The sequence below is a fragment of the Marmota marmota genome, unplaced genomic scaffold, assembly GCF_001458135.2.
Source record: "Marmota marmota marmota unplaced genomic scaffold, marMar, whole genome shotgun sequence".
NCBI lineage: Eukaryota > Metazoa > Chordata > Mammalia > Rodentia > Sciuridae > Marmota > Marmota marmota.
The window spans coordinates 13,163,459-13,184,977 of NW_026000169.1; the positions used below are offsets into that span (position 1 = coordinate 13,163,459).

Genomic DNA, 21,519 nt, shown 5'->3' on the forward strand with positions numbered 1-21,519 from the left:
GGCAATAATCTGTACAAAAGGGAGGTTAAAGAGGATGGCAGAGAGGAAAGACAAGAAGTCAATGACAAAATTAAACCTTTTTTCTAGGGGTTTGGGAGAAGAAATCAAAACTTCTTTCTTAGGAGTCTGGGGTAAAACCAAAGAATGAACAATCAGAAGTAGAAAAAAAGGTCAACAGGAAATTAATAGTGAGTTTGAAAAGAAGACTTAAGTTTGGCAATGAGGGTTACTGTGATGTTTTAAGATATTTCTAGGTCATAGGTTTTTAAAATAACCATGAAAAGCCATGGGACACAGGATCATGTCTTAGAATGAGGCTCCCATCTTAGTGACCCTCTCTTCAAACACAACCTTTTTCAGAGGTAGTGCACCAACATGACGGTTAGGATCATGAAGAAAAGGACTTAGAGGAGGCAGTGAAAGGCAGACCATAAGGCACACCAGAAGTTTCCAAAGAATGCATCTTTTCTCCCCTCTGGAACTCATCCTTCCCTATAATGGCTCAGCCACATATCACTACACTCCTCAACTTGGATCTGTTCCCAGGCTTGGTTGTCTTTGAGTTAGACCATGACCTGATGCTGCCATTTAAAGAGAATCATGTAGCTTAGTGGACTTTTAAGTTTAAATCCTGGCTCTACTGATTACTAGCCAGACATTGATAGGATCTGAATTGTTTCCATGTGTGTAAAGGGGTGGTCATATGCAGAATATACTTTGTTTTTCAAAAACAAAATTCAAAGAAAAAAATCTAAGTTGAATATCCATTGTGTAATGAGTATTCAATAAACAGTCTTGAGATTTCCCATGATGATGTTGTTGATGATGCTAAAAGAGAGGTTCCAAGGTTGAAGGTGGGACCTTGACAGCCTCTCAGCCTATTCTTTCCAAGCTTCTGAATGACTGCAGGACATCTTCCTTGGATACCTCTCAACCTTGCTCTCCCCCTTCTAATCCAGATATCAAAACAGAAGACTCCAATTCCAGTCTTGATTTCCTTCTAGCAAATCCTTGCTCAGCATTATAATCTGCTCTAACTAAAGTACCAGAGACCCTGAATGAGAAGTCCAGAGGCCCTTTCACTTCATACTACTGGCCTTCTCTGCTCTGGCAGGGCTGAGCATTCATTCCTGTCTCATGAGGCTTTCTCCCCTCACTCTGGAGATGCCACATACTCCTGGTTCTCTTCGTGCCAGTCTAATTTGGTGCTGTTAGTTTTTTGGTATGTGAATCTTTTTCTCTCCTAACTCTTCAAGGCTGGTGCTTTCCACATGTATCCCAGCTGTGTTTTTTCTCACTCAGAAGCTCTTCCCCACGCTCCTGATTTTACCCCACACAGGTTGAGGATTCCCCAGTTGACCGGTCTCTAGTGCAGACCCACTGAGACTCATACTCATACACTGGCTTACGCTGGATGTACAACACTGTGGTTTTCAATGCACAATGCAATTTAATTGTTTCTAAAGTTAAACTCAGAATATTCCTACCTAAAGGGATTTTATTCATCTATTCTTAAACACAATCACCTGTTGGTATTATTCTCCACCCAAGTACCTAAGGTATCTGTCATCGGTATTCCTAGCCACCAAGGTTTAAAAATTCTGTCCTCTAAATATTTCTTGCCTTCTAGCCTTAACACCTCCACTACTCAATGAATCAGGTTTATATTACCTTTCTGTTGCTTGAACTGTGGCCACATCCTCCTACCTGGTTACTCTGCTTGCAGGACTATTTCCTGATAAAGGGCCTCCCAAAGCTGCCACACTGCTCTAAAACAAAAATTAGAACCTTAACTCTTTTATTTACGATTCTTTAATGGTTCATGATCCTAAGTCTGTAGGATAAAGTCCATGATGCCTAACCGAAAAGGCTAACCTGTCCTCTTGGCATCCCTTGCTCTGAACTTCACACGCAATGACACTGAGATTTTCTTGAATAAATGAAGCTCCTCCTGGTGCTGTTCTTTCCTCTGATCCTTTGTATCTCCTGGCCATTCTGCTTCCACCCATCTCCAGCTGGCTAATGCTCTTCCATATTAAGCCATTGGCTCTGCCATTAGCTCTCCTAAGAGGTTTTCCTGATTCTTTTCCATTGCTCCTTACTCCAACCTGAAGAAGTAACCGTCCTTTGGGTCCTTGCAGCTCAGCCGGAACGTCTTTAATATTTCTCTCATCACAAATGACAGCACTGCTGTTTAGTATGTTTGTATCCCACAACAGATCGTGAACACCCTGAGACAGGGTATGTGTCAATTTTAATTGTTTCCCTGGCATGCAGCACTTTACTGCACATTATTCTCTGGTACATCTCTGGAAAGGTTTGGAAGAGCCACGGGAGGAAACAAAACAATCCACAAAAGATGAACTGGGGAGGAAATGGGGTTTACTGAGGCCCAATCTAAGCTATAAATGGTTACACTGGAGTAAAGCCCTTATGCTTATCTGGTGACTTTTAGCCAAAGAATCTTCGGCCCAACATGGAAAATCAGAGGGTGAAGAAAGCCTAGTGTTGGTGGTCATCCAAAGAGGGAGAGGGATTCTACAGTGCAGGAGACCAGCTGCAGGGACAGCTAAAGTCAGAAAGGGCTTTGGAGATGTCACATACTCCTGGTTCTCTTCGTGCCAGTCTAATTTGGTGCTCTTAGTTTTTTAGTATGTGGTATGAATAATAAAGATAAGAGAGCTGAGTCCAAGAGAAGGATGCCAACAGAGGGAAGGATGGGGTCCTGAGAGAGACGATGATGCGGCAGGGAGGAGAGTGGTGGGTATGCCGGGATGCTTTAAAACTAGGAGAAAGCACCCCCCAGTTTTAAAGATGAGAATCTAAAACAGTGATGTTAGAGAGTAGAAGTTCAAGCTTCTGGAAAAAGCATATTTGAATTCATAATTTAACCCCCCCCAAAAAAGCCCCAAATCATTCTGTTGTGTAATTAATACATTTTTGTGATAAAAGCCAGTTGGGGAAACCTTTTGACATTTTTGCATCACATTCTAAAATCAGAGAATCATATAAATTGCAGAAATAATGACAGAATAGCTTTGGGATGCAATTCTTCTATTTATGGAAGCAGAGAATTCCAGTGTACTTTTCTGTTACATAATCTGAATTTTATCCAGCCTTCATTTGCAAGTAGATTTTCCAAAAGCATGACAAATAGAAAAAAATTATTCTAGCCCCTCTCTCCTGCTAAACAGTTTATGCATCTATTCTTTTAGCATATGGAGAACACTTACCACAGATGAAACAGGTTGTTTTCAAAATTTCTTCTTTCTTCTGTTTTTCACTTCTGAGATCAGCAAAGGTATCAATGATAACTCCAAAAATCAAGTTAAGAACAATAATGATGACAATGAAAAAGAAAAGAAGGTCATAAACCACTCGGGCAGCAAACAAGGGTTCCTGAAATAAAATTTTAAGAAAAAATATAAAATATTATACATAATTTCAAGTTATGTTGATCTGATTTAGCAAACTGCCTAGCACAAACATATGTTCAATAAATGCAAATAATATCCACAGTTGTAAAAATAACCCCCACTTTCTATCTTTATCTTCTTTTAAGTATTTTAAGATAAACTGCCTAGCCTATTCTCAAACCCTTCCACTTCTGTAGGACGGCATATTTTTCTGCCCAGTGGAGCGGACGCACCTTTCTTTAGAAACTACTTTATTTCGGGATTCCACTAAATGCATTTTGGCACAGTGGGCCACATTCCAGACACTACACAAAATGTAGTTAAATACTAATTCCAAAAGTCAGCAATTAGGGAGCTGAAAGGATCTAAGTGTTTGTCAATTTCTGGAATAGGTTTGTCCTCAGTGTTAAGAGGTCAAGAATATAGAGTCCACGCTTATTTCTACCTGGTGAACAGTATCAAAATATACATTAGAGGGGGCTGGGGTTGTGGCTCAGCGGTAGAGCGCTCGCCTAGCACATTCGAGGTGCTGGGTTCGATCTTCAGCACCACATAAAAAAATACATAGATAAAATAAAGGTATTGTGTTCAACTACAGCTAAAAAAACTTTTTAAAAAATATACACATTAGAGATCATGTAATTCAGTTTAACCACTGACGGACCTGAGTTTATAAGTTTAAATGACTTGACATTATACAATTGGCCAGCTGCAGAATTAAGACTTTAAAGCTCTTAGCCAGGCACTCAAGATTTTATAATTATTAAAATTTTTTCCTTCCTTGCCATTTTAATATATGAAATCCTATTAGAATTTGTTCAAAGTTTATATTCATCATGGATAAATAATGAAAGCTCTTCCCAGGCAGAAGCAAAGAGTAAATCTTTATATCTGAGAAACCTGATAGACAAGAGGCGGCCTCCTTGCTGTGATTTATGTAGCAATCAACCCCTAGATGAAGTCTGCAGTCATGGTTCTGTTGTGGTAACAGAATACAGAGGTCAGACGTGGATGCATTTCATAACCCTACTAGCATACATAGATTGTTAGTGCTACAGCTATTTCTGTGTAATCCTAGTACACAATTAGCAGATGTTATTGGCCACTGTCAAACAATATAGTACTCTGAAAGCAAAATCATATTATAAATGCTATTAAGAAAGGTTGCAAAAAATAATTATATGCTTCTTGAAAAAAAATACTTCTCCTCTGACTTACATCTTTGGATGGCTTTCTGAGCACATCCCCCACGCCACCACCGTTTCTGAGGCCCTGGTTCAGCACAGTGACAATGCACATAAGAAGAGTGTCACATGTCCTTTCAATGCCATCTTCGTACTCTTCGTCAGCTATGAAAACACATAAAAGATATAGCAAACCTACATTTAAAAAACATACTGTTATCTATTTCCAAAGATATACTTCTGACTGTGCCATTATACAATTTTTAAAGTCACATGACATCTACTTCATATGTGACAGCACATGACTGACACACGCTGATGAAGACACACTTTTAATTTCCTGAAATATTTTTTTTCTTGCACAGATGGAAAAATGACAGAATGGAAAGGACAAAATATAAGAAAGCCAATATTCACTGTGCATTGTTGTGGTGGGAAGAGATTGTGGTAAAACCTCCACAAACAGCCATGTCACCTAGGAGACACAAGTCTCACAGAGGAAAGAGCATGAACAAGGAAGCCAGGTAGACCAGGCTTCAGGTCCTGCTGTGTTCCAGAAGGCTCCAGAATGTTGAACCTCAACATCCTCATCTGCAAAATGAGAAGGGCTGTTTGAGGATTAAACCCTTCAGAGGGTTGTTCAAAGATTATGTTTATGGTATATAAAAACTGTACAGACTGCTATACACTTCAGTAGGTGCCTACATTTTGGGCAGGCACAATTATTTCATCATTTTAGTTAAGTTTCTAAGTTTTCTTAAGGAACAACTTGGAGGTACGGATGAGAAACACAATGTATTTATATGAAAAACTTTATTCAGGGAGAAATGGGCAGAGAGAAAAAGGTATCATATAACAGAAATATCCCTAGGATACACTAATTTTGTCTAAAGGTATAGTTCTTAGACTTAAAATATAATTTCCTAATAATTTAAAATAGTGACAAACTCATGCTAAGTTGGATGTTAGAATCAGAATGTTCTAACATTAGTAAATGAGCAGAAGGGTGTTTTTTTGGTTACAAAGTAAAACAAACAAACAAACAAAAAAACAGGGGCATTGAATTTTGGGATTCTGTAACTATAGTCTATATGTCCAGGCATGACTGCACAAGCAACCACCAGTAAAGAAAAGAAAAAGAATCTAACTCTGTCTATGTGATCCATGACCAACAGCCGGTTTAGCTCATTGTTAGGAAAGACTGATTTTTCCTTTCTGAACAGATTTCAACACTGTATGAATGAGGGATTCTGGTATTTTTACTTTTCTTAGAACTGTCCCTTTTTTAACATGCTGGGATACATGTGGCTACAGCCAGGGATGGGCAAGCATGAGAGGTGGCTTCAAAGACAGTGGCAGAATCTGCGGTGGTCACTTACCTCAGAGCTGAACCAAGGCACACCGTGGTTTAGAAAGCAGGAGAAAGAAAACTCCCTTTGGAGGAAGGAACAATGGGGAAGAGGTGTTGGGGCAGAGCAGACAAGGCAAGTGGACTATGCTGTCTGTAATGTGCTAGCTAGGGTTCAACACACGGGGGCAGATCCTAACATGATGGCTGAGAAGAATGAGAAGAAAAAGGGTTAGAAATGTGTCAGAATATGAAAGCGATTATACAGAGAAAAATGGTTTTCCAGTAAGGAGGTCACAGAGGAACATGTGTATATGCTACTTTGCTACAGTTAGATTTTCAAGCAAAGCAATCTTATATCTAGCAGCATGGTCTGCATTCGTTTAATCATTCAGTAACTGCTTGGTCATGTCACAAAAAACAGTTGCTAAAGACTTATCAAGTATCATAATCAGTACATAAAAGTGACAAGAGGGGCTGGAGTTATAGCTCTGTGTAAGAGCACTTGCCTAGCATGTATGAGGCACTGGGTTCGATTCTCAGCACCACATATAAATAAATACATTAAAGTTCCATCAACAACTAAAAAAATATTTTTAAAAAAGTGACAGGAAAGTGCTCCTATCTCTCCTCCAAATATGGAAATGAGGTTCTTTATTCTCTAAGAAGTGAGTTGACAAAATCCATATGCAACTCCTGTGATTAGCCATAGTGAAATAAAATTGATTGGCTGCAAATACATCATGAGAGAACGGATGGTCCGTGTGCCACGTAAAAAGGCAGATAAGGCCCAGGTCAGGCCAATGTCAGCATCAGTCCAGTCACCCTGCTCAGTACTAATCAGTATATGGGCTCATGGTTTAGGCAGGAGCCTCTATGAGCTTGGTTAATAATGTTCTACCTTTGTGGACTTAAAAACAGCATAGTACAGGAACACAGCCACATCAATGCTTATAGCAGCACAATTCACAATAGCTAAACTGTGGAACCAATCTAGATGCCCTTCAATAGATGAATGGATAAAAAAAAATGTGGTACATATACACAATGGAATATTACTCAGCCATAAAAGAAAATAAAATCATGGCATTTGCAGGTAAATGGATGGCATCTGAGAAGATAATGCTAAATGAAGTTTGCCAATCCCCCAAAACCAAATGCTGAATGTTTTCTCTGATATAAGGTGACTGACTCATAGTGGGGTAGGAGGGGTAGCATGGGAGGAATAGGAAAACACTAGATAGGGCAGAGGGATAGGAAGGGAAGGGAGTGGGGCAGGGGGTTAGAAAGGATGGTGGAATGTGATGGACATCATTATCCAAAGCACATATATGAAGACACGAATTGGTGTGAATATATTTTATATATAACCAGAGACATGAAAAATTGTGCTGTGTATGTGTAATAAGAATTATAATGCATTCTGCTGTCATTTAGTTTTAAAAAATCAATTAAAAAAACCCCAAAGCTCTACCTTTGTGAGATGGATCCACTCTCAATTTGTTAGGCCAAGTTCCCAGACCTTCAGGCTGAAAGTCAGAGCCCATGTCATGATAAATTCACATAGATAAATGCCACCTTGTGGTTACCTGTGTAACCAGCTGGCCTTCCCCATATCACATCTGCCTTGTTCATTTCATCATACCAGCAGCCACTGGCTAGGTGTTAGGAATAGAGGTAAAAGAGATGAGGGTGTCCCAGTCCATAGGACACATGGTCCTAGGAAAGGAAAGGGGTAGTCATCCTGAAAGCTGGTGGCACCTGAGGGGAGCCTAGAAAGACAAGGCACGCCTGGGGAGTAAAATCAGTGAAGTAAGGCATCCTGGGCAGATAAAATGGGATGAGCAAAGGTGAACAGGTGTGGAAGCACACAGGGTGTTGAGGGAACCCCAGGGGGACAGAGGCCACTGGGCCTTTGGTATATGAAGAGGCATGTGGAAGGCATGAGAGAAGAGCTGTGGGAGCAGAGCTCAGGGATTCCATCAAGCTTGTATTCTGAACTCTGTGGGGAGCAACTGGAGAGCTTCCAACAGGGGCAAAGTTGTTTACCCTCTGGTTGGGGAAATAGTATGAGAAAAACATGTACATTGCAAAATAGCTCGTGATCAAACACACAGAAGTGGTACAAAACGATCAGTGCAGTGCGAGAACCTTCCACGCCACGTATAATTGGAGAGGTGTCCCAATAATTAACACAGAGGTTGAGTTTATCTTGAAAACTCAGTGGCCTAAGACTTGAGCAAAGACACATCTCACATGGCATAAGCAGAAAGCCACAGAGGTGGAGAGATATAGGCTTGAACAATGAACAGCAAATAAACCAGTGAGTACACAGGAGAGGAAGATGAAGTGGGAGCGATAAACTGAGAGCTCTCTGTGAAGCTTCAGGGAGTGTGGACTTTATTGGGCAGGTAATGGAGCATCATGGAAAGGCTGACTGGGGGTACAGGAGGAAATATTCAGAGCAGTGATTTCTGACAAGTAGTGTAGTGGTGATAAACTGGGTGAACTGAGGAGGAGAGTATGACTGGAGGTAAAGACCACTTAGGAGGCAGTTGCAATAATTCAGGCATGATGTGCTATGAGGCTTTACCAGGATAATGGCAAAGAACAGGGGGGAAGGATGAATGAAAAGGAGCAGATGGGGTTTTAGGCATGAGGGAAAAGGCAGCATTGAATACCATACCAGGGCTGTCCAGCCAGTGGAGACATGGGAAAAGGATGGTCCCATTAGACCACAAAAGTAGGCAATTCAGATGGAGGAACCTGATATAGACTGTTCTGATGAAGACAAAGAAGGAATGTTGATGATTTTTATGCGTACAGGATGAGACGACAGACATTTTTTAAAAAGTCAGAGAAGACAAGAATTCTGGGTGAAATTAAGGAAGAGAATAATTTAAACATGGAAGGGTGGCAAAAAAAATTGAAATTATGGAAGAATCAAGGGCAATGAAAGGTGAGAAAAGGTCATAGGATTTAACAATAAGGTCACTGGGAACCAACAGGAACAGGTGAATAATAACAGAGAAGGTGGTTGCTGCACAGATTGAAGGAGACAGTGTAGGCCCAATTGTTTCATAAGAAATTTTGGTATTAAAACTATTACTTTGGTGGAAACCAGAGGGAGATTCAATTAGAACCTAAAGTATATGTAAAAAGAGAGAGACCAAGCAAAAGATTTCAGATGCAAAGCAATGGTCCTCATGGTGGCCAGGGGGTAGGGACAATAAATGAAGGTGATTATGAAAGTAGAGAGAGCATATGTTGGTTATAAACAAAAGGAAAGAATTAGTGGAAGTTGACTTTCAGTGAGCAACACTGAAAAGGTCTACATATTCACATGTAAAAAATTTGGAATAGTAAGGACTCAACAAATTCTAGCTATTGTAATTACCATTACTGATTAATGGCTTTTAAATCTTAAGAAAAGGTATGGTTTTAACATAATTAACAAATTTGATACTGGAACAATATGAGGTTAAATTATCCATTTTCATTTGACTATTGTTAAATATTTTTCTCCATACTGTGAAAAATCTTTCCTATGAAGACAGGAATCAAAATAAATTTTATTGTTTCTGAAATAGTTCCCTCTCATCTGAAGTGGTAGTCTATAAAATTTTTTAAATATTGGACATGCTTAAGTAAGATTTACTAATGTCACCTTTTTTTGCATTAATAATTGAATTATTCAGTTTATGGTTTCTGAGAAAGAAATGGATTATCACTGAGATACATTTGGAAATCTGAACACAACTGAGAAACCTATTTTTTAAAGTCTTCAGCTTTAATTAAAATCCATCTATTATGGAATTGCTGATTTGAAAATTTTTAACTAGGAAAAAAATTTAAAACACCAGGCATTCTGTAGGAAGCCAAAATGTAAAGTGCATCATGCTGACTGGTTTCTGGTACTTATTGATCTTTTCTATTAAAGTAAAATATCGAAACATGTTAACTTTGAATTACTTATAAATGTTGAACAACTGTGAACCTCCTTTTTTTCCTGTATATTCAGAAGGCTTTTTACTTACAGCATAATTGTGATTATATTTTGTAAATTATCTCAAAAAGGTTTTGCTTTTCTAGAAAAGTCAGTTCAGGGGTTCTTTTTTAAAAAGTATATATTTTTGTCTAGGAATCAGGGCGGTCAGTAGCAAATGAAATAAAAGTTTTTTTTTTTTTTCCCAACCACAGTTGGTTGCCAGGTACCATGTGAATTTTCTGCTGTTGGGACAATAACCTTACCCACATCCACAGGAGCCTTCCCCGGGAGCTGGTCGCTCTGCCTTCCAAACACCACAAGGCTAGTTATTATGCCACTGTGTGTGTCTGGGCCTTTTGTAATGTGGACCTGCTGTCCACAAGGTAACAAACCAAGGCCCTCACAAATGCACACTAGGGTTTGCAAATTAAAATTTAATCCTGGTTTTAGACATACAAAAGTTATTTTTAAATCTAAGTGACACACGCTGCACAACAAACACCAGGTTTTAGCTTTCACTCCACTTCTGCAGTTAAATATCTGAGTTAAATACAAAAGTTAAAGGAAGATCAAACCCAAAGAATTTTCAATGAAATGAATTTTAACACTTGCATGTCAAGTGCAAAAAGGATAGGGAAGAAAGTATAGATTAATACAGGCATTTCTATATTTTTAAGACTGATTTGGCAATAATTTGTAAGTGTGATAAGCTCTTTCCACCATGTAGGACTCCCCACGGGGTCTCCAACACTCTTCCAGGGCTGAAACTCCGCTACCATCCAGCTGGAATCCTTGCTTTCCTCCTACCTTGGCAGCTTTCCTTGCAAAAGCATTTCTACCTTTCCTCCCACTCCTAGCTCAACTAGAGCCCCAAATCATATAGACTTTGCCCTGGACCATGCACCTGGGAGAAAGAATTGTCTCCACTTGTCCATAGAGAAAGGGAGAGGTAAGGTCTTCTCATCATTTTTAGGTGAACAGTAATATGGTATAAAAATTTTCAGAAAGCTTTTTTTTTTTTAACTTGTTACATGAAACATTTACTTTGAACATACTGAAACAAGTTTGTACCAAGTATTGTAATCCCACCTCAGCTGGAATGAAATACAACATAGAAAGAAAAAGCAGCCACCAACATGTAGGCTATGCCTGGTGTCAGAAAGCCTTTTTTAATAGATTATATTCAGCAGGAAAGACAGTAGAATGAATCAGACATAACTTTCCTATGTTCATATATGAATATAAGATCAGCAAAATTCCACATCATGTACAACACAAGAATGGGATCCTAATTAGAATAAGTTATATTCCATGTATGTATAAATACATGTCAAAATATACTCTATTGTCATCGGTATCTAAAAAGAACAAAATTTTTAAAAAGTGAAAAGAAAAGTTTGTATTTAGAGTTTTAAACCAATGTCCAGACAGAACAAAGTTTCTCAGCCTTAACAATATTAATGCTTTGGACTGGATGATTCTTGGTTGTGGGCTGTCCTCTGCTTTTTGGATATTTAGCCTCCCTAGCCTCTATCAGATATCCATCCTTGGTTATGAAAACCAAACACACTTTACTCCATGCACTCTCAGATGTCCCCAGGGAAAGGGAGTAGAAAGCAAAACCAAGTCCTGTTGATAAATATGCAATGAAGAATGTATCCAAGAAATTGCCTTCCGTATACAACATGCTTAAAGAAAATCCATGCATGCATACTCAGTGAAAGGCAATCTAACAGGCGGAATTTTAACAATCTCTGAATTTTGGATAGAGGGAAATAATTTATTAGAGATTAATCCTTTAACTGGAAAGAAATAACAGTCAGACAGAGTGCTGGCTTTGGAATCAGAAATCCACATTGATTTCCAAGCTCTGTGATCTTGGCAATTAAAGTCTTGATTCTTCCAAATTTTATCTAAAATACAAAAATAATTAGTCTTGTCTCTCTCAGTCATAGAAGGGTTGTGATGATTAAATAACATCATGCACACAAAGTGTCCAGCACAGTACCTGAAATGCTAAGCCTGGTCCAGGTCTTTGAAGACTGGGCAGGACCTCACTCTTATTGTTCCCTGTGCAGGAAGCACTCTTCCTCATCTTGACCTTATTAAGTCTTAACTAATTCCTCTGAGAAAGGTCTTTCTGTCTAATTTACCTATGGCCAGTCTCTCTTTTGATTATTGACCACAGAATTAGCCTTATTTTATAGCTTTTCATGCTTCCACCAATATTTTATAATTTCCATAAGGGCCAGGGTCATGGTGGCTGGCCCAGAGTAAGGGCCCCAGAAATCTTTATGAATGATGGTAAAAGGAAGAAAGGGAAGAAGGAAGGGAAGGAAGAAGGCAGGCAGGCACAGGTTTTCATTATTATTAATACCATCTGTGGGTAACATACAGTTTCCATTACATCTTTTTCTTTAAAACATTTTAAAATGTCATAATCATTCTTAGGTCAAGCTGTACAAAAACAGGTGGCAAGCCATATTTATCCTATTGTAGAACTTATCAAACTTGAGGATGACAAGAGAGGGAATAAGTATACTACTTTGAGGCTCATGGCCCACTTTAACTGGAACCGCCCTGAAACTAAGAGATCATCTGGTCAAAAAACTCCTAATCTATTCACTGGATAATCTGCAAAGTCCTAGGATTATGAGTTGGCAGAAACAGAGAGAAATAAATGCATGGTTTCATATGTGAAACCTCAAACTCCCAATTATATGAGTACAGGATGGGTATTTAGGGCTTAACAGCTAAGCCAGCGAAGAATGGCATTTCAGTTACGAGTCAGCCAAATATGGGTCAAGAGTGTGATGCAATTCCAAATTCTGCTACCCAGAATGCAACAGCACCATTCAACTGCTTGCCTTGGAGTATTACATCAAGAGTCACTGCTATAATATGTGAGGAAGGCTGAAGAAATTGGAGATGTTTAAATTGAAGGATGCATATAATAGGATTTTGGAAACTGCAGAGCACAGCAATGCCACATGAGCTGAAGAAAGCTGGTTCTACTACGGTAAGCCTTAACAGGAAAGCAGGGCAGGGGGGAAAAGGAGTCTTGGTGGCAGTTGCTCACAGCACCTGTAGATACTGGGAGCCTGGAAGAAATGTGTCTAATCCTCCCTTTAGGTCATAAAGCGTAAACTATCTTAGTCAGGGAAAGGAAATGTCCATTTTCCCCCAAGCAATAGTCCAATATCTCAAAGCAAAAGACAACTAGGAAAGAAGGCACTGTTGTTATGACTAGATAGACAACATGCTCCATCCTTATACTCTTTTTCCCCTGATCTTCCCTGAGTCCAATTTTGTCTTCTGTAGACACAGAACATCTTCTTCTACCAAATCTACTCCTGTTTATATATGACAGCTCTCAAAATATTTAATGACACACAGTCCCTGTGTCTTCACTGCTTCAAGAAATAGATCATTAATTTCTTCTATGTTCATGAAACATCACACATGCTATAGTTTCTAGACTCCTGCTACTCTTCAAAGAATATGAAGTTTTAAAAATCATTTGTATATGCAGTATCTCACTAGCTCTTGTGGAAGTAGGGAAATTTTCATTCATTCTCTCATTGTCTCTCTTTGCAAGCCACATGAACAAAGTCCAGGAAATTTTCAAAATATATCCAAGACATCTAGCTAGGGAGTAGCAGGTCCAAGATTATAGCTAAGTTTTTGGAGTTCTAAGCCTGTGCTTTTCCAAATCCTTTGTTAAAGTCTATACAGTCAAAAGAGACTTGGAATGGTTTGCCATATGGTAAAAGAATTTTAGCTGCATGTACCACAAATTTGCTAAATTATCATGTATAGCAATAATACAAGGAAATAAGACGAGGATTCAAAATAACAGACAAGATAATTTCTTTTTCTCTAGTTTGGACACTCTGGGTTCTTTTACCCTCTATTCTTCTATTTCATCTCACCATGAAATTCCTAGAGCAATTTTCTTAGATGTAATTAGCGTTACTTCAGAGGTATCAAGTTTATACCATCCTAGAGTTCTTTCTACAGACCTGTATTTGAAGATGGTATTGTGGGTGAACAGTTTTCCTTTTCACATGTTTCCATCATGGAAGGCAAAGTCATGGTAGGAACTCCATAATTACCTAAGAAGATACAAAGCAGAGTGTGGGTAGAGATGAGTATGCAAACAATAAGAAATAAACATACAGATTCCACTTAACTGTGATGCTAAAGTCTTTTAGTAAGTTGGTTTGAAACCCTGAACAGAGTTTTGTCTATTGAAGCAATTTTATAGAGAATAGATTAATGGACCAACTCACTAAAAGCATTTTACCTTTTTTTTAAGTGGCTGCGATAAAGTATTGCTAATATTTAGACCTTAACCACCATTTGTAAGAATGTTTGTATGGCCAGATGCATCCAGGGTTCTGAACTGGGGTGCCAAGAACACATTCCCTCAATGCAGCTGGCAGTCCTTGAACTCTAAGCACTTGTCCCTATGGCTGAGGTACCCAGACTAGAGTCAGTGGCATTTCTAGCAGTAAAGTATGGGCTGCAGGGAACAAGGGCATAAAATAACCCAGGGAAGGACAAATCTTTTTGCCAGATCCCTGTTCGGGATCTCTCCTTTCTTTCATTGTCCCCAGAAACTCATCTACCTGTTCATTTATTTGCCTGGTACAGAATGGAACAGAAAATAGTAATCTTCCTATTTGTATGAAAGAAATTTTTCTTTGACTCAGAAGCTACGATAAGAGTAGAAATGGCAAATGGGAGCTGGAGTTAGAAGGGAAAGTGAGGAGGAGGTGAACTAGAGGTGGGATTGTTAGCCACCAAAGCACTCAAGCACTGGAGCAGAGAGCTAGGTCCACTGTGGAAAGGGAGACCACAGATCTCAGGCCTCCATTTCTCCCTGTCCCTGACGGTGGGCATGTCACCATCAGTACTGACCTGGGAAAGGGGTAAGAGAGGGAGAGAACTGGAGTATCTCAATGTGCTCTGGTGGTCATCCCCTTAATAAATATCTACTCAAGTCCTATGCTAGGTTCTAAGGGCTCAGATTTGAGATTTTGAAGAACTAAAATTCAAGTAGGCAACACAGAGAGGTATAGACATAACCGCAGTGGAACAGAGAAAGTGAAGTACAGGTTGAAAAAAAAGTGTAATGCAACAGGAGAGGTAGCAGTGAATTCTAGAAGGGAAATAAGACAGATGTTTTACTTGCATGAAGATGAGGCAGGGAGTCAATAGGGTAATTCCGGGTGCAATCTGCCTAACAAAGGGCATAGGGACCACAGAAGGCACAGAGCAGGCTGAGTGACCTCAGCTACCAGGACACTTTGCACCAAGCATCCCATAGCCAGTCAGACTCACGGCTGTGGTCATAATGACTAGTGTGGGTAGGCAGAAGACAGGCTATAGGTGAAGAAGCCACATGGGCAGCTCCTGCAGGGTACTAGAGAGTAAAAATGAGGGTGATAAGCAAGAGGGTGAACTGAGGATGGGGAAGAGGGACAAGTCACCTCAATTTTTCAACAAAATCTTCCCTCCAAGTTCTTGGGCTTTTCTGAAACATGGGTTCCCTTGGAAACTGCTCAAGTGAAGTTTTCTTTGAGTTGCAGAATATTCTGGTAGGAACCACTTTCTTCTAAACTCTCAAAGCAATTTGCAAATAATGAGTCCTGCACTCTCACATATACCTGTGATGCTTTTGCCATTAGCTCTAAATGCCCAGTCTCTGTGCTCCCATCCACTGGTTTTCTGGTCAGCACTTCACACTCACGGAAGAATTGCATACTTCTGCACTCCAAATTTCACTTGCTCCCCAGTGTGTTATCCTCAGTAATTCCACTCCACACACATAGTCAACTTTGCAAGTAAATGGTATCCAATACTTGAAAGAGTAAATTTTATATCATGTTTCAACAGAGTTACTATTATAGTTTCTATGTCCCCACCAAAACTCATGTAGAAATTTAATCCCCACTGTAAATTATTATGAGGTAGGACCAGGTGGGACCTTTATGGGGTGATCAAGTTATGAGGGTAAGAGTGGGTCTGTTATAAAAACCAGTTTGGCTCTGTCTCATCATGTGGTACCCTCTGCCATATGAAGATGCTTCAAGAAGACCCTCACCAGAGGATGCTGAGCAGATGTCAGCTCTATGCCCCTGGACTTCCCAGCCTCCAGAACTGTGAGTTAAACAAAACTCTGTTCTTTATAAATCATCTAGTCTCAAGTAATTTGATATAAAACAGATACAACATGGCATTAGAAATGAACAAAAAATATAATGAAAATAAGGGTGCTTTTTCTAGGGCATTACATCATATACTACTCAATCTATGAAACAAAAACTCTCAATCTGTGAAGAATCAGGAGTGTAACTTTGTTAGCTCTTTCTACATGCTAGATTTTCATAGCATTTACAAAAGCTTTATTTAACAGCTTTCTATATGAATGTGCATAAGTATTTTTAGTAAAGAGCTTGAAATTATAGCTCTAGTGTTGCCTATTTTGTTAAGAAGGGTATTTTTTCCATTTCTAAGGAAAATATTTATATTCATAATATGACACCAACTTCCTTCTTAAGTAACACAAAATATGTACCACTGAATTCATTAAGACAATAACTACCATAAACATTTTGAATTCAGAAATTACAATGTTTCTGTTTTAGATTGGCTCTGTACTGAGCAACTTAATGTGATCATGCCTCTAGTCTAGCAAGTAAGTAAAATGATAAAACTGTTGAGAGCACTATTTATGATTCATAGTTTAGTAAAAGTGGAGCTTCACAGGTATTTATATATGAGCTTTTCCACCAAATATGTAAAACCTGTATTAATGTGTACAAAGCAATACTTAAGGAAGAACAAAGAAAGCAGTAGCAGAAAATATTCAGGTTATTGTAAAAAAGACTAACACCTAGGTATGAAAGTCAGTAGAGTCCCAGCTTAATAACTTTCCATTCAAGTATTTAATGTTTCTATTCTGTGCTTAGATCAATTAGAATTACTAATAGATTGAAATGCCACTTAATTATCACACAGTCTAAGAAAGATAACATCATACACTGTCAATTGAATAATTGAGAAATATTTGTTAAAGACAAGAAAGAGTATCATTTATAAGGCAATGCTAATTAAATCTTATTTTTAAGTTTAATGGTTTGAGGACAGGCTGTGCCATTTTGTGGTTTCTATTCTCTACAACCCAGAACCAGCAGATGCACCAGAAAAATTATCAGCAAAGGCAGGACTATGATTCTATGTAGAAAAGCAGGAGGCGGGGAACAAGAGCAACAAAGAAATTTCACCAAAACAATAGAAGGTAAGAAAGACGGGGAAAGGAGTCATTATAAAGCATGATAATTAAAACATCCAAAGTAACATGGAAAGAATAAGGCCCGAATCACAGTGAGCAGGAATGGGTGCTGCCAAACCACTCAAATAACAAAAATACAGACTGTACAGGATGCTGAAAATCACGTGCTGATAGACTGGGTCCCTTCATCACAGTATTTCCAGCATATCTTCCAGATTAAATTCCTTACTATTTGATGGGTTCCAAATCAAAGCATTTATCATTTTCAATTAAATATAATACGGTATTGTACTGCAACCAAACATATGGAATAATGATTGCAAATGGATCAAGGAAAAAGAGGAGGGAAAGAATTCCAAACCCATTATTCTGCACTGAAGATGCTGACTTCTGGAGTATGGTCAGCATTATTGACATTTTCTTCCTGAGAGTGAGCTTAGATGATGTTTCTTGTGTGGGTATTTCCCTATACATATTGACAGCTAATATGTACTCTGAAAGTACTGCACGCTCCTGACTCTCAGTAGTAAACAAGAACATGTTTTCAAAGGAATGAAAGGAAAATTTCGTCCATTAGAGTTTATCTATAATCCCACAAACAAGCTACATACAATCATATCTGCCATCAGAAAGCTCATTCAGTGGAAGTAACAATACCTGTAACTGGAGTTCTGTTTTTCAGCCTATGCACTTCCATAGTGAAGTCATCCTTCAGGAAAAGAAACCCAATAATGGAAAACAGGTAGACGAGGATGAGAGCCAGGACTGCGGTTAGAATAATGGAGCGGCCATTCCGTGTGACACTTTTTATGACATTGAGCAGAGTCTCTTCTCTGTATACCAAATCAAAAAGCTACAAAAATGAAGAAAGTAAAAACAAGGAAAAAATGCAATGCAGCAAAAAGCAAATGAATACAGATAATTACAAATACAAATGTGAGCCATTCTAGTTTATCTATAAAAAATAACCAAAGCCACCTTAAACATAAAGCAAAACACTTATTTTATCTCTGTTTGGAATATATTAATAAACTGTTTTCCAATAAATATAACTCTAATCATATAATATGCATCTGATAACTTCATAATTAATATAATATCAATTTATTCTATGACATAATAGAAATAGTATACTTTGATTTGAATTTAGAAAAATTAAAGTGGATTCACCTGACTGATAAATTATTGACAAGTTCACTAACTGCATTGTTTATTCAAGGGGTTAGAGGAGAAATTAGAACAATTTTACAAGTGTGATGCAATGGAAAAGGTATGGAATTCAAACTTTTGAGAAATGTAAACACCTTTTTTTTAACTAAATAAAAACAAAATCTGTTAATTTAGTGAATACTTTTAGAAGCAAAAGTATAAACATAATTATAATATACAATTTTGCCAATGGGCCATTAATCATTTTATCTTTAGTATATTAGAAAAGCTATGCTCTAGGCAAGAATATAGGTATTTGTTTGCTATTTACTGTCTACGCAGAATGAGTTTATTTATTGCTCCATTAAAAAGCTGAAATTATGCATTAGTAAGTACATTTTATTATAAAAAGCTGATTAAAAGACATAAAATAACATTCACTTAAAATATATATAAATAGCAGTTTGGAAATTAATACTACCATTAAAATTGGAATAACTGGGATTGGTATTCTGTTATCTGTGGGCTGAAATGGTCAATTATGAGTCATACATGCTTTCAGAAACACCAAGGTCTTGCTTTCTGTTTTTCCAAGTACTGAAGGTTATATACAGTTACTTCTCAATTAAATTATAGTCTTATATATAACTGTTCAATAGATCTTTTTTTTTCTTAAATGAATAAATTTTTTTTACAAAGCTCTTGACATATTTCATACATTAGATTCAAGTGGGTTATGAACTCCCATTTTTACCCCAAATACAGATTGCAGAATCACATCGGTTACACATCCACATTTTTACATAATGCCATATTAGTAACTGTTGTATTCTGCTACCTTTCCTATCCTCTACTATCCCCCCTCCCCTCCCCTCCCATCTTCTCTCTCTACCCCATCTGACTTGTTTGCTCACTTTAGGAAACCAATCTTTTATGATGGTCAAATAAAAAACCAAGTTTAACTATCTTTCTATCTATTTATCTTCTGGAAGATGGAGCTAACTTTAGAAATAAAGTCAATATTCTTCAGTAAAGACAAATTAATGCAAATTCAACTTCCAGATTGTCACTGCTCTGGTTTATTCAATTTATTTAAGCATTAAGTTGCCATGAAGGAGATTTTCTTTTATGTTAACTCAACAGTGGCTTGAAAAACAGGTCTTCAATATGCAGTAGGTTAGCTCTAGAGAGAGTTTATAGCTTTCAGAAGCCTGTGGGATGCTTGATAACAATTCCTGAGCCTCACTCTAAGCCCACAGCATCAGCCTCTTGCTAGTTCTAAAGGTCTTTACAGTGGATAGGTTGATGGTTCTTTATTTCTGAAAGGAAAATTTAGAGTGTAGTTTTTATTACTTCAGATAAAGGACTGACACTTGAGGACCCGAGAGAGTTCTTACTCAAATATTTTTTAAAATACACAAAGTAATTTTAAAATCTGCTGTATTTTAAATAATATTTTAAATACATAATAGTATATAATAATAAATAATTTTAATAATAATAAATATATTATAATAAATATTATATGTTAAATTTCCTTCTAGTACTCTTAAACACCAAAACAGATATTATATTCATAACTAATCCAATATGAACAAGCTAGCATCATTATTATAAACTTTGAAAGATAAAATATTGAAAGAAAATGAAACTATAACTGGGTTAAGTAACATAAAATAAAATTAATACAATTCTAATAACTCATATAATAATTAAATAAGCTTTTATTTTGTTAAACATCTTTCCCTGGAAAACAGAGATTTTATATGTGTCATTTCACATATGTTTTAATGTTACTTGATGTATCTTGATACTAACAGTCTCATATACTGTTCCATCCATTCAATAAATAAGATTAACACACAACACATTATAGATTCATCAGGTTATATACATTCAATATTATACAGATTTCTGTAAGTCAGTAATGCCTGAATGAAGTAGTTTAAAAATTATACATTATTGCATGTCAGAGTCAGGTAAAAGTGCTGGGTATAATAGGACTTTACATATCATAGGGAAAAAATGGAATTTTCTAGTGAATCAGGAAAAAGAGAAAGTTCATTTGGATTGCTGAAATAGAAAAAAAAAATCTATTGCTAAATGATCTAACTTAACAGCCTAGAAGATAAGTCTGTATCAAAATACAATATGTCTGAATCAAAATATAAAATCCACTCATAACTACAACTCTTCCAAGGATAAAACGATAAAGGAAATAAGGCCTCATTTCAGCCTTCCTACATGATTGTGTCACGTAATAGGAAAGCAAAAGGTGCTGAATTCTTCCTTGCTGGCCTGAATGAACTGGTCAACAAAATGTTTTAGGTCTTCAGCTTGTTTTCAGGAATCACTTTAGTAGACAGCACTCTCTACTGTATATTCACTATGAACCGGAGACAGAAATAAATTGTCCCTACAGCTCTATGATGCTAACAAACATGGTAGTGTTCTAAGTTTCAAAACATTATAACACATTTATACTGACTCCTCTCCTGGTTTATTGCTATAAAACAGTATATATGTAGAAAGGAAAACAGAATAATCATTCTAGAAAAGTCTTAAAAACATCTATTTAAAGAAAGAAAGAAATATATACACATATATTTCTTTAATATGTGTATATATATATACTTAACAATCACATATTAAACCTGAAACTATAAGACTGTACCTAAAACAAATGACTCATTGTCTTTTTCCCTAGGTTGGCCTTTGTTTCTCCTCATTGTACTTAGATAACATTCTAAAGATGAAGATAACATTTGATACTATAAAAATACAATGATTTCAGCACCCAAGAAAATAGATCCTTACTTTTCCCCACACTGTTGGAGAATATTGAAATGTAAAGGGAAATATTAGTTGGCTGAAATCAAAAGCAGCTGTCTTATGAAGCCTGAGAAGAGGTGGGATGGTTGATTGCTTCTGAGAGAGGAAACAAAAAACTATACCTCCTATGGTGGTTTCCCAGAAAAAAAAAAGAAAGACTAAAAATTATAATTCACACTCTTCCTTAGAAATTCTAAAAATAACACAATTTGTCCTAAATGTCAGGCCCTGCTCTAAAAAAATAAAAAATAAATCAAAGGACAAGGCATAAGCAGCAGCAGCACTGTGGCTTTATCAGCAGT

General features: G+C 37.4%; 1 protein-coding gene across 8 annotated transcripts in view; it reads right to left on the minus strand.

The window, feature by feature from the left end:
- Itpr2 (inositol 1,4,5-trisphosphate receptor type 2) overlaps window positions 1-21,519 on the minus strand; it is a 484,436-nt gene that overhangs the window by 54,994 nt on the left and 407,923 nt on the right. For all 8 annotated transcript variants that reach the window (XM_048787344.1, XM_048787341.1, XM_048787343.1 and 5 more), the window contains 4 exons: window positions 17,894-18,089; window positions 13,959-14,051; window positions 4,635-4,765; window positions 3,234-3,399 (listed from right to left, as the gene is read on the minus strand). In XM_048787344.1, coding sequence (XP_048643301.1) covers window positions 3,234-3,399; window positions 4,635-4,765; window positions 13,959-14,051; window positions 17,894-18,089 — 586 coding nt within the window. The remainder of the gene's footprint in view (window positions 1-3,233; window positions 3,400-4,634; window positions 4,766-13,958; window positions 14,052-17,893; window positions 18,090-21,519) is intronic.